The 18,338-nt window shown below is 51.0% G+C and overlaps 1 protein-coding gene across 1 annotated transcript; it reads left to right on the forward strand.

Moving 5' to 3' along the window:
- Positions 1-3,371: 3,371 nt before the first annotated feature.
- Positions 3,372-16,943, forward strand: KLHL12 (kelch like family member 12). The gene is made up of 13 exons (XM_070401167.1): positions 3,372-3,506; positions 4,198-4,365; positions 5,383-5,616; positions 6,067-6,220; positions 7,318-7,535; positions 10,140-10,289; positions 10,521-10,635; positions 12,147-12,253; positions 12,988-13,183; positions 13,824-13,982; positions 14,300-14,398; positions 15,094-15,280; positions 15,459-16,943. The coding sequence occupies exons 3-13, from the start codon at positions 5,422-5,424 to the stop codon at positions 15,583-15,585; spliced, it is 1,707 nt and encodes a 568-aa protein (XP_070257268.1). The 5' UTR covers positions 3,372-3,506; positions 4,198-4,365; positions 5,383-5,421; the 3' UTR covers positions 15,586-16,943.
- Positions 16,944-18,338: the final 1,395 nt, after the last annotated feature.

An 18,338-nucleotide genomic window follows, 5' to 3' on the forward strand; every position in this document is an offset into this window, starting at 1 on the left:
GGCAGTTAGAAGGCAGTTTTCTCGGGTTACAAAGATGCATTTGCTCAATTTATGCAATTGGGAGGATAAGTTACCTTTTAAAAAATAATCCAGCGAGGCTGACAAGCAGGAAACGTTCTCAACCTCGTGGTAATCGGGGAAATGTAAATTAAAACCAAAGTGATAGCCATTTCACTACCACCAGATTGGCACACATTAAAAACCCTAATACTGCGTTTGTGTGGATGTGAGCAGACCAGGAACTACGTTGGCAGGACCGGTTTTGTCGAGGGGTAGAGAATATGGGTATGTGTTGCAACATGCAAACACTGCGTGAAACCCACCTTACAATATGAGATGTATCTAAAATTCATCCTAAATTAATTCATTTCAAAAATGTTGGTTCTGGCACTGGCCAGGTAGCTTTGTTGGTTAGAGCATCGTCCTGATATGCCAAGGTTGCAGGTTTGGTCCCCAGTCAGGGCATATCCCACAGTTTGAAAACCACTGCTCTTGAGAGGTATCAGAAAGATTCATTACAGCTTCGGCTGGTGTGGCTCAGTGGGCATCATCTAGTGCACCAAAAGTTTGCGGCTTCGATTCCCAGTCGGCACATGCCTGGGTTGCGGGCTCCATCCCTGGTGGGGACCGTGCAGGAAGCAGCCCATTGAAGTTCAGCTTCACATCTCACATCAATCTTTCTCTTCCCCCACCCTCTTTCTAAAAATCAATAAAAATATTTTTTAAAAAAGATACATTGCTGCGGATGTATTAGCAATTCACTAAAATGAAGCCAAATATCCAAAACTGTTTACTGGAATAATAAATTTTGGCTTATTCATATAACGAAAGACTATGAAAATTAGTGACAAGCGACAACACAGGAGGAAGGGAGGGAAGCAACTTACAGAACATGTCTGATTGCATTTCAGTAAAGTTCAGAATTTTGCAAAACTAATGGTAGTTTAGGGTCACAAATATTGCAAGAATTTTAAAAGGATTTTAATTCAGAAAAAAATGGTTACCTCAGAACAGGAGGGAGGGAGGAGGACAGGACATTTCATTACTGTCGCTTATATTCTTTTTAACTAGGTGGTAAGTACCTGGATGTTCCTTAAACCATGATTATTTTTCTTGTATATATGTATTAAGTATATCTATTTAATAAAAACTTTTAAGTTTTTAGAAAGACTTGAGCTGATAGCAGAAGCCACAATGGTTCATAAACATGCTTTGGCCTGCAGTGGGAAGTCGGTGCTAACTGTGTGCTCACCAGGTCACCATTGTCCCTGCCTAGCTCTAGAGCAGCGGTTCTCAACCTGGGGGTTGAGACCCCTTTGGGGGTCGAACGGCCCTTTCACAGGGGTCGCCTAAGACCATCGGAAAACATAATTACATACTGTTTTTGTGATTAATCAGTATGCTTTAATTATGTCCAATTTGTAACAGTGAAAATACATCCTGCCTATCAGATATTTACATGACGATTCATAACAGTAGCAACATTACAGTTATGAAGCAGCAACGAAAATAATTTTATGGTTGGGGGTCACCACAACATGAGGAACTGTATTAAAGGGTCGCAGCAATAGGAAGGTTGAGAACCACTGCTCTAGAGGCATCTGAGTTTGCAACACTTGGTCTATCTGATCCAACCCATCCATTTCCTACATGAGGAAGTACAGAGCTCCCTAGTCATTGGTGAGATAGAGTGCTAGGCGCTGTGGGAGAATGAGGAAATGATGAGCTGTGATGAAAGAAAGGCCAAGAATAAAAGCTAAGAATATGACTCCAGCCTTTTCTTATCAGTAAAAAGACTAATATCTCTATCAAACTTGCATTTGTTTTCAGTTTTAAATCGTGGCAAAGGGGTAATATCCAAAGAAATTGTTGGAGGTGCTGTTAGTCCACTTGGGGAAACATTTGCCAAAATGAAACATGCAAGGGTTTTATTAGGAGACCAGAGAAGGCTGGGGGAGCCTTTCGACTTCCCTGCAAGTCTGGCTCCCTCGAAGGACTGAGGGGAGACAGTGGGAAGCGCCTGGACTACCTTGCATTCCAAGAAAGGTGCAGCAAAACCCTTCAGAACAAGTCCTTGATGCAACGTCTGCTGACAGAAGAGGCCCATCTTCCCCAGGAAAGGTCCGCTTTCGTGTTTCCGTCCCCCGTGGGCTAGGAACTAACGCTGAGGACGCAGGACCTGGCCTGGATGCAGATTCAGGGATGAATTTCAGAGCAGCAGCTGGGGCCCTGCTTTGATTCTATTCAGTGAGTAACTAAGATCTTTTATTAAGTTCCTTCTCACATTGGAAAAATGTTTTATTTAGCATTCACACTCAGAAAACAAGGGTTATTTTTACTTTTAAAACTGTACATATTTTTAACGCACTGAAAAGTTCAGAAAGCACAAAAAGTCACAGAGGGGGAAATCTCCCTCCCGTCCCGTCTCCCAAGCAACCAGTTCCTCCCTCCAAAGAAACTAAAATGACCACTTTATTTCGTATGTTTATGCAGATACAAGTAGATAGGAATATATTCTCCCAACCCCTTTACACAAATAGTAGCAAACTATACGCAGCGTTCACAACCTCATGGTATTGCACGGAGATGGAGATAAGCACTTGGCTGACCCAGTCCTGCACGCACATCGTTGTCCGTGTGCAAGAGCACTGATGAAGGATAAATCCGCATGCATAATTTTGGCGACGTTTTCCAAAATGTGTCGTCAGGGGCTTCCGGCCCCTCTCCCACCTGGCGTGGCGGTTCCAACAGCACCTGCACCCCCTGCTCTCCGACCCTCCAGGTCAGGGATGACTTCAGAGCAGAGCGGGGATGTGAGAGGTGGAAACGCCGTGTAAAACCCGCGGTTTATCTCTAAGGAGCCCCGGGCCCGCTGCAGACCCACCAGGTCGGGCAGGTGCACCCAGTCACTCAGGAGCAAACCCCAGGCGGTCGGACCGCTCAGCCCGGGGGGCAGGGCGAGGAGGACCGAGGCTTCCGCCGCGCAGTGACCTCGGGTGGCGGCGGGCAATGGCCTGGGCGAACCGGGCGCCTCCGTGGATTGTTCCCGACGGGAGCGGCTCCCGAGGGTCCCGCGGGGAAGACATGCCCGCCATCAGCTCCGGGGCACAGGGATCCCGGCGCCCTCCGTCCGCGGGGCCGCGCGCACCGCCGGGGGACTCGCTGCCGACCTCCCCGCCCACCCCGTCCCGCTCCGCCCGCAACGGGTCCGCAGCCACCGCGCGGGGTCCTGGGGGTCACGTGATGCAGCCCGGGGCGGCTCTCACGCTGCAGCGTCATCACATCGCGCGGCCGGCTGGGCCTGGTGATCACGTGACGCGGGGAGGGCGGTCTTTGCGCTGCGACGTCATCACGTCGCGCGGCCGCGGGGCGGACTGAGCGAGACGAGCCCAGTGACGGCTCCCGAGCCTCCGGGTCGGGGCGGCGGCGGCGGCGGCGGCTCCTGGGCTTCTCCTGAGCCGCCTGCTGGCCGCGCGCCCCCCTCTCGACCCCGCCGGCGGGCGCAGGTGAGCTGACGGCAGGGCGCTCGGTGTCTCCGTCCCTCCCTCCCTCCCTCCGCCCGGCGGGCCTGGCCCCCAGGTCGTCTCTCCGCGGGGACGGTGGCGGGGGCTCCCCGCCCCTCGTAGGGGGCCTCCACCTGCGGCGCCGGCTGTCGTCGGGGGCTTCCCGCTCTTCCCCCATCTGGACCGTGGCGGTTCCGGGGTCTGACGCCCCTCCCGAACCTCCGGCGGGGGACCCCATTCCGGTGTCTCGGAAGCTCTTGGCGGAGGGGGTGCTGGCTTCGCGCGCCGAGGCCGATCCCCACGCTGCACCAGGGCGGCCCGGTTTGACCGTGAGGTGGTGCCGCCCAGTCCAGGCCGAGCCCGGTGGGAGCCCCTGCAAACGGGCTTTGTTCAGACCTTCCCGGTCTGCAGAGCTGCACCCGGAGCTGGAACATCGTCCGCTTGTGACTCACTGTCACCTGGGTCTGCAGGGCCCCGGGGGGTGGTCAGGGGAGCTGCACGGCACCGGCTGGCTCTGGACGGCCCCGGCGGGAATTCGGGCCCCTGTTTGCTCTTCAGAATCACGGTCGTCAGTTGTGGGCTCGTGGGTTGTTTTTTTGTTTTGTTTTGTTTCTTTCTTGAATCATCTATGAAAGCGTGGGAACCCAAATAAGAGAGAGCCTCTTAGTAACCACCCCATTTCATTCCCCACAAGTTGTCGTTCGAGGAAAATGCAGTGTGACTACAGCCTGTCCGTAATCGAGAAAGCACGTCTTACACTGACTTCCTTTAAATGTGGAATCTGTTGCCGAGTTCATTTAACTGATGGCGCACAAGTGAGCTTTGCAAGTGACTGACTGGCAGAAAACAAGTAGTGAGTTGGGTAAGTTTCTGTCCTGGTAAGGCTCTTTGTCTCAGGATAGAAGAATTTCTACAAATACTGGTTTGCTGGTGTGGGTGGACATCCACTGATGCTGTGGAGGAGGAAGACCCTTCCCTGAAAGACTGTTCGTAGCTTAGCCAAGTGGGAGTCCATAGAAACGCTTGCATGGCTCCCCTTGTCCAGTGTAGATACTGGGTCCTCGTTGGGCCCAGGTTTATTGGAAATCTTCATACATAATTCTCTACATACTTCTTTGGAAAAAAAATTATTTTTGCTGGCTCTGGCTTTTACTGCTCTAAGTTGAATACCCAATTCTTTTTTTGCATTCATTTACTACATACTTATTGTACACCTGCTGTGATAGAAAAATATATACACATTGCCCTAGCCGGTGTGGCTCAGTGGATAGAGCATCGGCCTGGGGACTGAAAGGTCCTGGGTTCGATTCCCGGTCAGTGCACATGCCTGGGTTGCAGGCTTGATTCCCCAGGAGGGGGCATGCAGGAGACAGCCAATCAATGATTCTCTCTAATCATTGATGTTTCTATCTCTCTCTCCCTCTCCAGTCCTGTTGAACTCATTTAAAATACATTTTTTAAAAAATATGTATATATACACAATGGATCTCCATCCTCTAAATATTTACCCATTTAATCTGCTTATGGATATTCAATAGTAGTGATAGAGGCCTTTATTTTTCCATCATTTTATCATTTCAGACAAGAGCCTTGTGAAGCTCTGCAGGGCCTGTATGGTTTCTGTTTACAATGCAGTTGAGTGCTGATGATGAGTGCCAAGTGGCAGGGCCACTCTGTGCTATTGGAATCCAGAGAAGGGAGAGCATTCTTACTTGGGATGATTAGTGGCCGGACTGGGGGGTGATGCCAGGAAGTGGAGTGCTCCCTACTCCGTGTTTGGTTCTGAGGAAGCCGCCTTCATTTGTAAAGCTGCGTGGAAAATGTTCCGTTTCCCCAGCCCTTCAGGTACGCTCATTGTTTTTCCCTCTTGTATTTCCAGAATCCAAGGACCCCTTTCGTTGCTTCTCCACTTTGCTTGATGGGAGGCATTATGGCCCCCAAAGACATCATGACAAATACACATGCTAAATCCATCCTCAATTCAATGAACTCCCTCAGGAAGAGCAACACCCTGTGTGACGTGACGCTGAGAGTGGAGCAGAAGGACTTCCCGGCCCATCGCATCGTGCTGGCGGCCTGTAGCGATTACTTCTGTGCCATGTTCACTAGTGAGGTGAGAGGCCTGCCCTTTCAGTATAAAGGTAGAACTTTGGCAGGAATTCATTCGTTTTATAGCTTGATTCTCGAGTTTTCGTCTTTATTTTTAAGAATAATTATTACTCATAACTTCAAGGATGTATTCCAGGCAAAATATACCATCAGCGATTCGGTGATCCCAAAAACAAGTTAACCCAGTATCTTGCAAAGTATCAAACAACTCAGTAAAATTGATATTCCAGGAAGGTGTCACCTCACTGTGTGCTCTTGGGTTACATTCAGTTCCTTCCCCATTGGAACAACTACAAATACATGCTTTATACAAATCAAACAAAATAGACTATAACTTTAAAAAGATGTGTATTCGGTTCATATTATTAACATCCCTCAGGCTGTTGGATATGAGATGCTGCCTTTATCATGGAGAATTATAACCACGAGTATTTCATACCCTTTGTATTTTCAGCTTTCAGAGAAAGGGAAACCTTACGTCGATATCCAAGGTTTAACTGCCTCCACCATGGAAATCCTGTTGGACTTTGTGTACACAGAAACCGTGCATGTGACGGTGGAGAACGTGCAGGAGCTGCTCCCTGCAGCCTGTCTGCTGCAGCTGAAAGGTACAGGTGCTACTATTGTGCGTGCCAAGATGGCCCGGAATGTTTAAAGTGAAGGCTGTGGAGACAGACGTAGGCGCTCACATGTACTGCCCATGCGCAGAGATCGGGTTTCAGTCGCAGTAGAAAGGGCCTCTCCCAATGTGAGTGTCGGGCTCTTTAGAAGAGATCATTTACCCCAGTTCTGTTTTCAGAAAAATGGAGGAGAGGACAGATGCGCTTCCTTGCGCGCATGTACACGATAGCCTGCAAGGGCACAAGAGACCGATGCTGTGGTCGCCCACGTAGAGGGTTGAGATGGCCAGGGGGATAGGGAGGCCGGGGGGCTGTTCATGGGAACCCTTTGTACCTGGACTTTTCTGCACCGTGTAAAGTGTGTATTGAACATTGTAATTGACACACAAACATGAAGTGAACGTTTTCACGGAGTTAGCGGAGCTGACCCTTCCAGGGCCCCGTCCACTCCTTCACTCCAGTGCTGTTTCTGCTGTTTGCCGTTTTAATGGTTGAAACAATGGAGGGTTCTGCATTACTGCACAGCCAGACCGTTAGGTTTATGCTCTGAACTTCTCAGTTAGAGAAGTATGAGCCAGATATTCGTTTCCTATTGTTTCTTCACTGGAGTCTTTTAGTAAATTAAAAAAACAAACTCTTAACTTTTCAATTACAGTTGACATTCAGTATTATATTAGTTCCGGGTGTACAGCGTAATGATTTCACATTTATGTAACTTACGAGGTAAATTTTCACATAGAGTAGAAATTAGGTACATATGCTGAACTAGAATTGGTTTTATAGCTTGATTTTCAAGAGTTTTATGGGCAGTTTTGCTTAATTGTGCCAGTATCCGCAGAAGCAGTTTGTCTTGCTATACTTGTTTTAAAGCTGAAGCAGAGACCATCGTAAAGGCCTTATTGGAGGTCACCTATGCATAACACAGAAATAGGTTTGCATTCCTTAAGCATGAAATTTCTAATCTGGTCCTTAGTGCTGAGCCAAGGTTCTCTAACTCTGTGTAGAGAAGATGTTGCGATTGAGAACAGAGACCAGAGCACAGCTGGCCACGTGCCTGAAGTGTTCCATGTCTGTGTTTGTCCTAGGTGTGAAGCAAGCCTGCTGTGAGTTCTTAGAAAGTCAGTTGGACCCTTCTAATTGCCTGGGTATCAGGGACTTTGCTGAAACTCACAGTTGTGTTGACCTGATGCAAGCCGCTGAGGTTTTCAGCCAGAAGCACTTCCCTGAGGTGGTGCAGCACGAAGAATTCATCCTCCTGAGTCAGGGAGAGGTGGAAAAGCTCATCAAGTGTGATGAAATCCAGGTACAGATTGGGCTTCTTACGGTGGCTGCTTCAAGATTGGGCCATTACAAAAAGCCAGGTGGAGTTCCATGTTTCTGTAGCAGGGCTTCTTACTCCACTGTCCACATTGGCTCCACGGGTTTCATTCAATGCCCCTGAGATCACATGCCAAGTTATTGGCGTGTTTATGGAGGGAATTCACCACCTTCCTGAATGAAATGTGTGATCCCAGTGTTTGGGAATCACTGCTGTACAGAGGGGATGAAGCAGAAATGGGAAGGAAAGTGAATTTCTCTGTTACCCATTCACTCATCTTACAAACATCTATCACGAATATCTGTGACATAGCAATCAATGTGCCAGGTTCTATGGACCCAGAAGAAAGAGGCAGTTCTTGTTTTCAGAGAATTCACAGTGCAGTGGTAGAGACAACACCAAAACTGATTGTCATAGAGTGTAATGAGAATAACGAGCCTACCCAAATGAGGGCCTTGCATAGGAGAAAGAAGAGTGAGCCTAGGTTTAGATTAGATCAGAAAGGAAGGGACAGGTTGGAGACGGTGAGCAGGAGCCAGGTTCTGAGTGCCGTGTGGGGGACGAGGAAGTGAGGGAGGGGCCTGGGACACGGGTGTGAGGCAGCGTTCAGTGCTGAGTCGGCAAGGGAACTTCAGTCCCACTCCCTCGCAGTTTTCAGTGCACGTGCGTCTCGGGATCGTGAGAAGTCTATCACAGAGCTGCTCGTATCAGGAGACCTGAGGCCTTCCTCTCTAGTCGTCCAGTTCTGTGATCTAGTCAGGAGCGTCTGGGAAATACCTAGCAGAGCACGTGGGGGGGTGACGTCCACCTGTGGGCTTTGTCCCCGCAGTTAGTGGACGTTCAGCTCTATAGGAAGCTCAGAGTTCCTCCTCCCCGCGTCCCCCCTTGCTCTCCTTGGATATAGTAAAACATGAATTTTAAATTAGTGGATTCCCAGACAGTAGTGGCTCCTCGATTTCAAGGGCTCCCAGTGCTCAGCCTTTACTTTGTTCTACCCAAGATCGTCAGTGACCCTTACAGACCTCGGTGTGACCAGGTCACAGGCCGGCTTGAGGCTTTTCATGGCTCCCAGTCGCTCTCAGAGTGAAGGCAGTCTCCGCGGCTGTGACGGCCTCGTTTACGTCTGCAGCTGATCTGTCCCCACCCGTTCATTCCATGGCACCCGCCTCCTCAGTCCCCAAGTGGTCAGTGCTGCTGCGCTCTGGGATAGCTGCGCTCTGGGACGGCGCTGTGGGCTAGACATCCTGAGCAGATGGAGAGGACCTGTGTCCACGCTGTCCAGCTCAGTAGCCACTGGAGCACCACAGGCTGGCGAGTGTGGCCGAGCAGCCGAGTTCCAGTTCCACTTACTTTTGATGAAAGTCAGTGCAGTTGCCGCACGGGCTGGCTCCGGGTGGACAGTGCGGCTCCAGGTTTCTGCTGGTGCTCTGTCTGCCCAGAGGCCTCTCTCCCTGGCCAACTGCCGCTCGCCCATCAGATGTAAATCCCTGAGGCCTTCCCTGGCCCATCAGTGGGAACGAGGAAATCGCGTGCATTTCTGTCTCATGCCCCTGTGCTCTCCCAGTGCCGTGTATAAGGACCAAATGGGAGTCTGCACTTTCTGATTTTACCATGATCTCCCCACTCCAGGGCCCGGTTCATGTCTGACCTGTTGACCACTGAGTGACCGCCTCAGGCACAGTGCCTGGCACTCAGTAGGTGTCGGGAAAGCCCTCGGAGGAGTGGACATTCTGTGGCATTTTCTGTGTTTTCAGTTCTTAGGAAAAGTTCACAGAGTGGTTTCCTGTGTAGGTCCTGTCACTCCCTGGAAGGCGTCTGTCAGGACAGTACCCTCGGGCTGGTGGGAGGGACTCAGGACCCTACTCTGGTGTCGTCTTTGGAAGGTCCTGGGTGCTGTCACAGCTGGTGCTCTTCCAGGGCAATAGTACCGGCTGTTTATGGTTCTTACCTTATCCAGTCTGTCACAGCTAAGCCTAGACTCGGGTTCCCCAGGCGGGGCCTATGTGCAGCGTGTCCCCCCAAAATGTATCCACACTCTAACAGCGGTTAGCTCACCTTTGAAATGAAATGCATTTTAGTAAACACTGCCTTTATAATTGGCCAGAATGTGGAGATATTTTGGGGCACCCTGTATATTGTCTCAGTAGCTCCGTGCCTCTTACAGCAGGTGCCCGGGTGCTGGGCCCATAGTGATGTGGAGAAGCCGGGGGGCATCCACAGCACGAGCGAGTGGGCGTTCCCTTAGAGCCAGCTTTGAGTCGGCAACAGATCCTCCCCACGCCCCCGGGAGCTTCAGAATGACCAGAGGAGGTTCTCGAGTGGAGGACATTCTGAAGGAAACACCAGCCGTGGCTGGGGGCTTACTGGGCACGCTCCGTCTCAGATATTTCACCCACATTCACCATCATCTTCTTCCTGGTCTTAGGGACTTGTGTGTGAAAAGATGTTTTCCTAAGAACCCAGCTCTTTCTGGAAGATGTTAAATAATGGTGGCGGGGGACGGGAACAGGAAGGGAGAGGTAGGCCTGGCTACTTTCGGAGCTTGTGAGGCGATTGGCAGAACACAGGTCTGTAATTGTGCACTGGTAGGTGGATTCTGAAGAGCCCGTCTTCGAGGCCGTCATCAACTGGGTGAAGCACGCCAAGAAGGAGCGGGAAGAGTCCCTGCCTGACCTGCTGCAGTATGTGCGGATGCCCCTGCTGACCCCCAGGTACATCACAGACGTCATTGACGCAGAGGTGAGTCCTGGGAGACACAGGGTCCCGAGCCTGGCTGTCCGACAGCTTGGAGTTGTGCCCTCAGGTTCCTTAGTCATTTCCGACGCCACCGCGTAGTTGCTGCCAGAGCCTCATGGAACCACATTTTGGAAATTGGTTTCTATATGAGAAGTTAATTACAACTTAACCATAAACATGCCATTTATCCTATGACATTAGTGGGGCCACGCCCCCCTCTGCTCTGTGTTCCAGCCTTTCATCCGCTGCAGTCTCCAGTGCAGGGACCTCGTCGATGAGGCAAAGAAATTCCACCTGAGGCCTGAACTGCGGAGTCAGATGCAGGGACCCAGGACACGGGCTCGTCTGGGTGAGCTGGCGTCTGTAGAACACTGCCCCTTGCCGGGTGGATGATGGAGCTAAGAAGGGCATTCTGTAGAAAATACAAAGACCTTGTCTCAGGCCTGTTTTTAATCTTCTCTTCATCGTGTCCTCTCAGACCCATCACCTTACCACCCGAGCTTTCTTCCATATCTATTTTGTACAACTCTTTGGAGGATTCAGTGAGATAAAGTGCAGCAATTTATAAATTGTCAAGTTTTGTTTCAATATGTTTGGAGTCTGTGAATTGGGAATTATTTAGACTATCATGTAGGACTTGGTATGTTCCCATCCACCTGCCCCCTTCTCCTGTGTGTTTCCCTTCTGGGTGAGGAAGGAAGGCGGAGCAGGTGGTGGGGACAGCCCAGGGGTGGGCAGGGGCCTGCAGTGGGTAGAGTCCTCACTCACACCAGGCTGGGTGGGTGCAGTTACACAGGGATTTCCTCAAAAGACTTTGTCTTTGGAAAGAAACAAGGTAGGAAAGGTTATCAAATATCTTTGGGAAAATTGTAGAGAAGATCCCTTTAAGAGCCTAGTCTTATGATTACTTGGCAGTTTTGATGACATAGTTGGCTAAACTGGAAAAATAAAAGTTCATAGAAAAGAGATTTATGTTTTTAATGATTTTAGAGGAAGAGAGAGGGATAGAGAAATAGAAACATTGATGAGAGAGAAACATCATCGGCTGCCTCCTGCACGGCCCCCACTGGGGATCAAGCCCACAACCCAGACATGTGCCCTGACTGGGAATCGAACCAGTGGCTTCTCAGTGCACTGGATGGCACTCAGCCACCTGAGCCACACCGGCCAGGGCATGGACAAGAGATTTTTAAATATATCACTTGGTTCCCATTTCACAACTCTCAGCTTTTTTGAGACAAGGTTAGGAGAGTGGTCTTTCATCACCAAAAAAACTTACATTTTGAGGTTCAGGCTGAGAAGGGCAGGGAGCTCCTCTTGGCTCCTACCTGCACGTGGAACTTCAGTCGATGTGTCGGCCAGAGTCGTCTGGTGGCTGGGAAGGTGTGATGGACTCAAATTTGCCTTCTGCAGTTTTAATGTCCAGAAATTTAAATTTAAGATATTGGAGTTCTCAAGAGCTAGAGCCTCTAGAACAGTGGTTCTCACCCTTCTGGCCCTTTAAATACAGTCCCTCATGTTGTGACCCAACCATAAAATTATTTTCGTGGCTACTTCATAACTGTAATGTTGCTACTGTGATGAATCGTCGTGTAAATATCTGATATGCAGGATGGTCTTAGGCGACGCCTGTGAAAGGGTCGTTCGACCGCCAAAGGGGTCGCGAGCCACAGGTTGAGAACCGCTGCTCTAGAAGAAGTAATTCCTCTGAGGACACCTTACAGTGACTCTTCTTTTTCGACTGCTTCTCTGGGCACGGAAAACGACATTCATTGTAGAGCTGTTGCTGCTTATACTCCCTGCGCGTGTTCACCCAGCCAAGGGCGGTGCAGAGACCTGCCTTCCTCCCTGTCTCCTCAGGAGCCAATGAAGTGCTGCTGGTGGTTGGGGGCTTTGGCAGCCAGCAGTCTCCCATCGACGTGGTGGAGAAGTATGACCCCAAGACTCAGGAGTGGAGCTTTTTGCCAGTAAGTAAGGGTGGAACCCGTCGTGGAGAAAGAGCTCGCATGTCCTCCGTCCCTGGCTCTGCGTCATAAATAACCCAGCTCTAAAAAGAGGGAAACCTAGTAACGGCTAACGCTCCTTACAACGGTGTCATGCGCACAGTAGGTACTCAATAGATAAATATCAACTATTTACATTAGGTCAGACCTCAGAATGCCGGTGTCAGCTGCCACCCTGTTTCAGCACCTTCCAGAGCTGTCTGTAACTCCCAGCATGCTCCACTGGTCCTGCTCTGTCACCCTGAGCTTGGTGTTAAGTTGTATGAAATTGAACTCAAGTTTGTATCTTAGTCTGTCTCTGAGTGGCGAAAATAATAATTCTGAGAAAACCTGGAAATCTTTCAATCAAGCCTCATGACTTTAGGGTCGTTGAGTCTGGCCCTGAGATGAGCAGCGTGGGAAAACTTCCACTCTAGGGGAGGATCTGAGTCTGTAGCACAGAGCCCTATGGAGGAGAAAGGAGTGAGACACTGGAGAACGGGAAGCCTTGGGGGGAGGCAGGGGTGCAGGAGCCTTGATGCTAGAGCATCACAACACGTGAGAGAGTGCTCAGTGGGCAGACAGCTGGAGGCCACTGAGGAAGAGCTACTGCCGAAGGCTCCTGCTGGCGAGTGAAGAAGCGGAAACAGGACGGAGAGCCGGGGGCGGCCGAGGCTGCGTGACTGAAGTGCTCCGTACCCTTCTCTCCTGGACCACAGAGCATCACTCGGAAGAGACGTTACGTGGCCTCCGTGTCTTTACATGACCGGATCTATGTCATCGGTGGCTACGATGGCCGTTCCCGCCTCAGTTCAGTGGAATGTCTGGACTACACAGCAGATGAGGATGGGGTCTGGTATTCCGTGGCCCCCATGAATGTCCGACGAGGCCTTGCCGGCGCCACCACCCTAGGAGGTAGGCAGGGTGTGCAGGGTGGCGTTGCCATGCTGTGGGGCTGGATCGGGGCTCAGACCTCCTTGCTGTCTGGCAGGAACATGGCAGGGAGGGTCCCGGGGAGGTCAGACGCTCCTGTTGGCGTGGGCAATAGCAGTTACAGAGCTCTCAGTGCTCACGGGAGCTTCAGTGCTGACAGCATGCTGGGTAGGGTCGCAACGTACTGAGTGGGACGTGGCTCTGGGTTTCTGGGGCCTGCGGCTGGTCTTCGGGGACTTCGTCCACTGTCTGTACATGTGTGGCCTGTGCTCTCTTCCTGATCGATAAGACTTCATTGACTTACCCTGTAAGAAACACTTTGGTTTTGCTCCCAAGCACTTGAAGGACTTGTGGGGAACTGGTAGAGCAAAGTGATTAGCAATCTCTCCTTGGGGGAGGGCATGTGCTGGGGGTGGGGGTGGCCGGGAGAGTTCCATGGGGGGAAAGGAGACCTATGTAATACTTGAAACAATAAAGAACTGAAATTTAAAAAATAAATAAATTTCTTAGTGAAGAATGAGGCTGTTGTTGATATAATTAGAGTGATTTATGATTAAAATGTTTAAATTCACAACATTAAAAAAAATCCTCTAAGAGTCTGTGGTTGGTTCATTCTGAACAGATATGATCTACGTCTCTGGAGGCTTTGACGGGAGCAGGCGTCACACCAGCATGGAGCGCTATGACCCCAACATTGACCAGTGGAGCATGCTGGGAGATATGCAGACAGCCCGGGAAGGCGCGGGGCTGGTGGTGGCCGGCGGCGTGATCTACTGTCTAGGTGTTGAGCCGGGGAGGCAGGGATGGGAGAGGGTGTCATGGGTGGCAGCCTTTTGGGCGGGTGAGTTCTCTTTTTACCAGAATCAAGGTCATAGATGGCCTTCAACTAAAACCCTGGTTTATCCCAATACAGTTCCGTTAACTGGGATTATCTTTTTCGTGGGAGCAGATCATGGGATTCTGTTAGATCTCTCTTTGGACTGTTGGAACCCTTGAAGGAGAACTGAGATTAAAGATCAAGTGGGAACACAGAAAGGCAGACCGAGTGGGGCCGGGATTTGTGGTTCTTTCTGGAATGGCCTCCACTTTGTCTTTCAGGAGGATACGACGGCTTGAATATCTTAAATTCAGTTGAGAAATATGACCCCCATACAGGACACTGGACTAATGTCACACCGATGGCCACCAAGCGCTCTGGTAAGACCGTCGGGTCTGAGGGAGGGGCAGTCTGCCGTCAGGTCTCTGCTTGCACAGTGTGGGGGGCGGGGGGCAGTCACAGGACAGCCTGTCAGTCGGGGTTGTAGCTCCTCTTTGCTCGGCTTCAGCGAAGCATGCGTCAGATTTCACCTTCCTCCTCCCCTCTGATCTCCGTGTCCTGAGATGAAGACAGCTTCTCAGATGGAGTATACACTTGAGGACAGAAGTCTCTTGTTTTATTCATTTTTTAAATCCCAGCATTGTCACGTCTGGTACAGTCGTGTGTGTTTAGCGTGTTACGTGGGCGAGTGCTGGGCTCTGAGGCAGGAGAACGCTGTGCTGTTGTGTTCACTTTCTCTGTACAAACTGCTCCAGAACCGGTCACAGCTCCTTTCCTTCCTTCTCTTTCATTGCCTTCTTTTCCCGTTTCTTTCTTTTCTGTTAACGGAGAGTTGGGTTCTGAATTAATGAGAGTGAAGGTGAGGACCATTTTGTGTGCTTTTCTTCTCATTCACCTCCCACCAGTGGGTTTACAGATGGGATAACCTGTGCTGGCTGATTATTTCATTCAGGCCTGTCTGGCTCTGTGCCCATCCCTGAGCTACCTGAGGACTCAGCTGGCCATCAGCGACCATGTTTTCTTTCTAGAATCCAGCCTCAGTTCAGTAGTAGTAACCTGCTCTCCTTCTTTCCAGGTGCAGGAGTAGCCCTGCTGAATGACCATATTTATGTGGTGGGGGGATTTGATGGCACAGCCCACCTTTCCTCCGTTGAAGCGTACAACATCCGTACCGATTCCTGGACGGCTGTCACCTGCATGACCACCCCTCGATGCTATGTGGGGGCCACGGTGCTTCGGGGTCGGCTTTATGCAATTGCAGGGTGAGGATTTAAAACCAGGCTGGGGCCATCATGCATCAGGGCAACATGATCTGATCCACACTGTTGGGTGGAGACAGGGTGTGGGTCAGGGGAGATGTCTCCATGGCGACCTCAATGTGGGGTGTGGGTGGAGAGGAACAGAAAGCTCATTTCCCTCTTTGGCTTCTTCCCCACTCAGATATGATGGGAACTCCCTGCTGAGCAGCATCGAGTGCTATGACCCTGTCATCGACAGCTGGGAAGTGGTGACCTCCATGGGAACCCAGCGCTGTGATGCTGGCGTGTGTGTTCTCCGAGAGAAGTGACCTGTTGGAGCTCCATCCAGAGCTAGTGACCAGTCCAGGGGCCAGATAGCAGGAGAATCAAGGATCGTGCCCAGAATGTCTGCTGCTCGCTGTGTGCTCAGGGCGATTACAAGCACCGGTGCCATGATGATGGTCTTTATTTGCACACACTCCCCCTCGCGCTGGGACTTGTCCCTGAGTAGAGTGGTGAACGGACACTCACGGGAAAAGAATGCACTGAGTGGATATGCGAGGCCAGGCCACCTCCTGGTCTGGGCAGCACTCTCTGGTTGTGTCTGACTCACCACGTGCTTGGGAGGACATGCATACATTGTGCCCGTGTGTTGCAGAGAACGAAGGTGAGGGTGGCCTACTAGAGGTGGGCAGTGTCCAGCCGACGTCTGGATTGGAAGGATTCCAACTTGAGTCGGCCTGATAAAGTGCAAGTCCTGTTTTCCAGGAATAAGTATCTTTCCTGGTCTGCAGGTAGCTGCAGCGCAGCTCTGTTCTGGAGAGGAACCCAGGGAAGCGCCCTGTCACAGCTGTGGGGCTTGGGAGAAACTTGTGTGACACTCCTGGGGGGCAGAGCTGCTGTATCCGAACTGGGCTGAGTGACGTGACCTGAACTCGCTCGTGTGAGTGAGCCTAGACCTCCACAGACGTGAGGCCTGGAAGACAGGGTGGATATTGGAAGGGTCTTCTGATGTCCCTGGTCTTTCTGGACTGCAGTGTGGTTTGCCTGGCCCTGGTGCCTGTGGGAGACAAGCACGGTGAACAAGTGTCGGTGGGCGGAGTGGAGTCAGTGGGGGACAGAGAAGTACCTGTGAGTTTGTATTTGTCACACTCCTCCCAGGGCTCATCCCCCGCAGCCAGGTTTGCCTCGGGGAGAGGGCTTTGTGGAATCAGATGCTACTATGCTGTAACATTTCCATACTATTTATTGGGGGAAGGGGTGGGGGTACAGCAGCCTGAAAGTTCAGCTACTTGGTATTGCCCGTCCTTTTAAGCGCACACTTCGCTAAGGGGTGGTTTTACTGCTGTTTGGTACATTTCGTCCTTGTCCTACTGTTGGGTTCCCAACCTGTCCTTAGAGTGAATTATGTTCGTCCCAGGACAGAAGAATCCAAGGACAACCCAAAGTCCTGTGTTATCCAGTACCTGCTCTCACCATTTCTGAGCCACCATTCTAGGCTCTCCTGTGCTATGGAGTGAAATTCTTGCTTTATGGTATTGGGAGTGTGGGAATGTGATGACCTAAACGAAAACCCTTTCCCTTTACATTGAAATTCCATGTTCTCCTCTCCCTGAATTGAATTGACCTAAAGAGTTCATTTCCTTTGTATATTTTTAAGAAAATATTAAAAATAATCTGTCTCAAATGCCTTAAGAGAATTTGTGGCAAACCAGCACTGCCCTCCTACATTTGGGGGAGCAGACATAGAGATCAGCTGTGGGTCCCGAGTCTTCAACCTGTTGGCCTTGTGTTTGCCAACTGGCTCCACTGTTTCTCTGAAGACACAGGTACGAGAGTCTCACCAGGAAAATGTTTCTGAATTTGCCATATTCATTGACTCCTCTCACACGAGGCGTGTCCTTGAGCCCTACAGGGAATCAAGAAGCTCGTTTAGTATCCACTTGAATTTCAGGGTTTAATCATCCCAGCCCTTGTTTGCTTCAGTCTATGGCACGTGATAGAATCAGCTATGCAGAAGGCCTGCAAAACTGCAGAAGTCCAGATAGTCCCAGAGCAATGGGAAGGGGAAGCCAAAGAGGAAGTGGTTCCTGAAGAAGCCTGCACAGCTCTCTAGCAGATGGACTGCCTGCTGGTGAAACTGCGGCTGGGAAACGGGTGCCTCGCTCAGCTAGAGCCTCTGGGGAGGCAGACTCTGTGGCTCCTCAAAGGAGTTTCAGACACGACACCGCAACCAGCTGTTGTGCTGTGCTCCCTCTCCATGCTTCCCGTCACACACAAATCCTGCCCACCCATGGGTGCCCCTAACTTGGCAGTTCCTCCTGCTTTTCTCGGTCTCTTAACTGTAAGCCAGTCACTTGGTTATCCACCGCGGAAAGCTATTGTTCATTTTGTGCGCACACATTTGATTCGTTTCTGGGTTCTGCACGGTTTTATCTCTGTCCCAAATCTGTTCCTGCATTTTTACTCCCTCGTAGTGCAGGCCTTTCACCCGGACTCACAGAGCAGTGGCCTCCTGATGTCCTTGCCACTTCCCTGTCTTCCAGCCCAGGCCCTCCATTTGTCCTGCTAACTCTCCAAAGCACAGCTGGGATCATCGCAGCACCGGACATACAGCGAGTTTTCAGGAAATGTCGAAGTTATTTCTGGTACCAAGTGCCCATCGCCGAGGGTCCTGAGCGGTTGGCATATTATGAGAGTGCGCCATGAATGCCGAGTTGACAGGAGGAGGAAATGAAGGGGGGTCATAGGGGGTGGGGGGTGACACCTGGCCTGACCCCATGCGCGCCTGGGTTCAGGACCCTGAGCCCGCGGCTCTGACCTGACGACCTGGGGACTCTGACTGTCCTGCCCGAGGGGATGTGATGACGGCCGTGCCTGACCGCTGCAACGCTGCACCCCGGAGGTCAGATCTGACCCGGACCTTGCTCACTGCGCCCATCGGATGCATGAGCGACAACCACAGGGAGGTCGTGACGATCCAGCTCGGTTCTCAAGCGCTTCCACCCCACGCTGCCCGCTGGTGAGAGGTCACTGTTTGGCACTGACCGGCCCTTGCTCCCAGCATGAAGGGGGGCGTGTC

Source organism: Myotis yumanensis, unplaced genomic scaffold (assembly GCF_028538775.1).
Source record: "Myotis yumanensis isolate MYYU_CA2020_CCGP unplaced genomic scaffold, mMyoYum1.0.hap1 SCAF_22, whole genome shotgun sequence".
NCBI lineage: Eukaryota > Metazoa > Chordata > Mammalia > Chiroptera > Vespertilionidae > Myotis > Myotis yumanensis.

What these genes read in the sequence shown, in the direction of transcription:
- KLHL12 (XM_070401167.1), top strand. Translation starts at nt 5,422, where the DNA reads ATGGGAGGCATTATGGCCCCCAAAGACATCATGACAAATACACATGCT. An exon ending in CTGTCTGCTGCAGCTGAAAG is followed by an intron (nt 6,221 to 7,317) that starts GTACAGGTGCTA and finishes TGTTTGTCCTAG; the next exon opens with GTGTGAAGCAAGCCTGCTGT. An exon ending in GATGGCCACCAAGCGCTCTG is followed by an intron (nt 14,399 to 15,093) that starts GTAAGACCGTCG and finishes CCTTCTTTCCAG; the next exon opens with GTGCAGGAGTAGCCCTGCTG.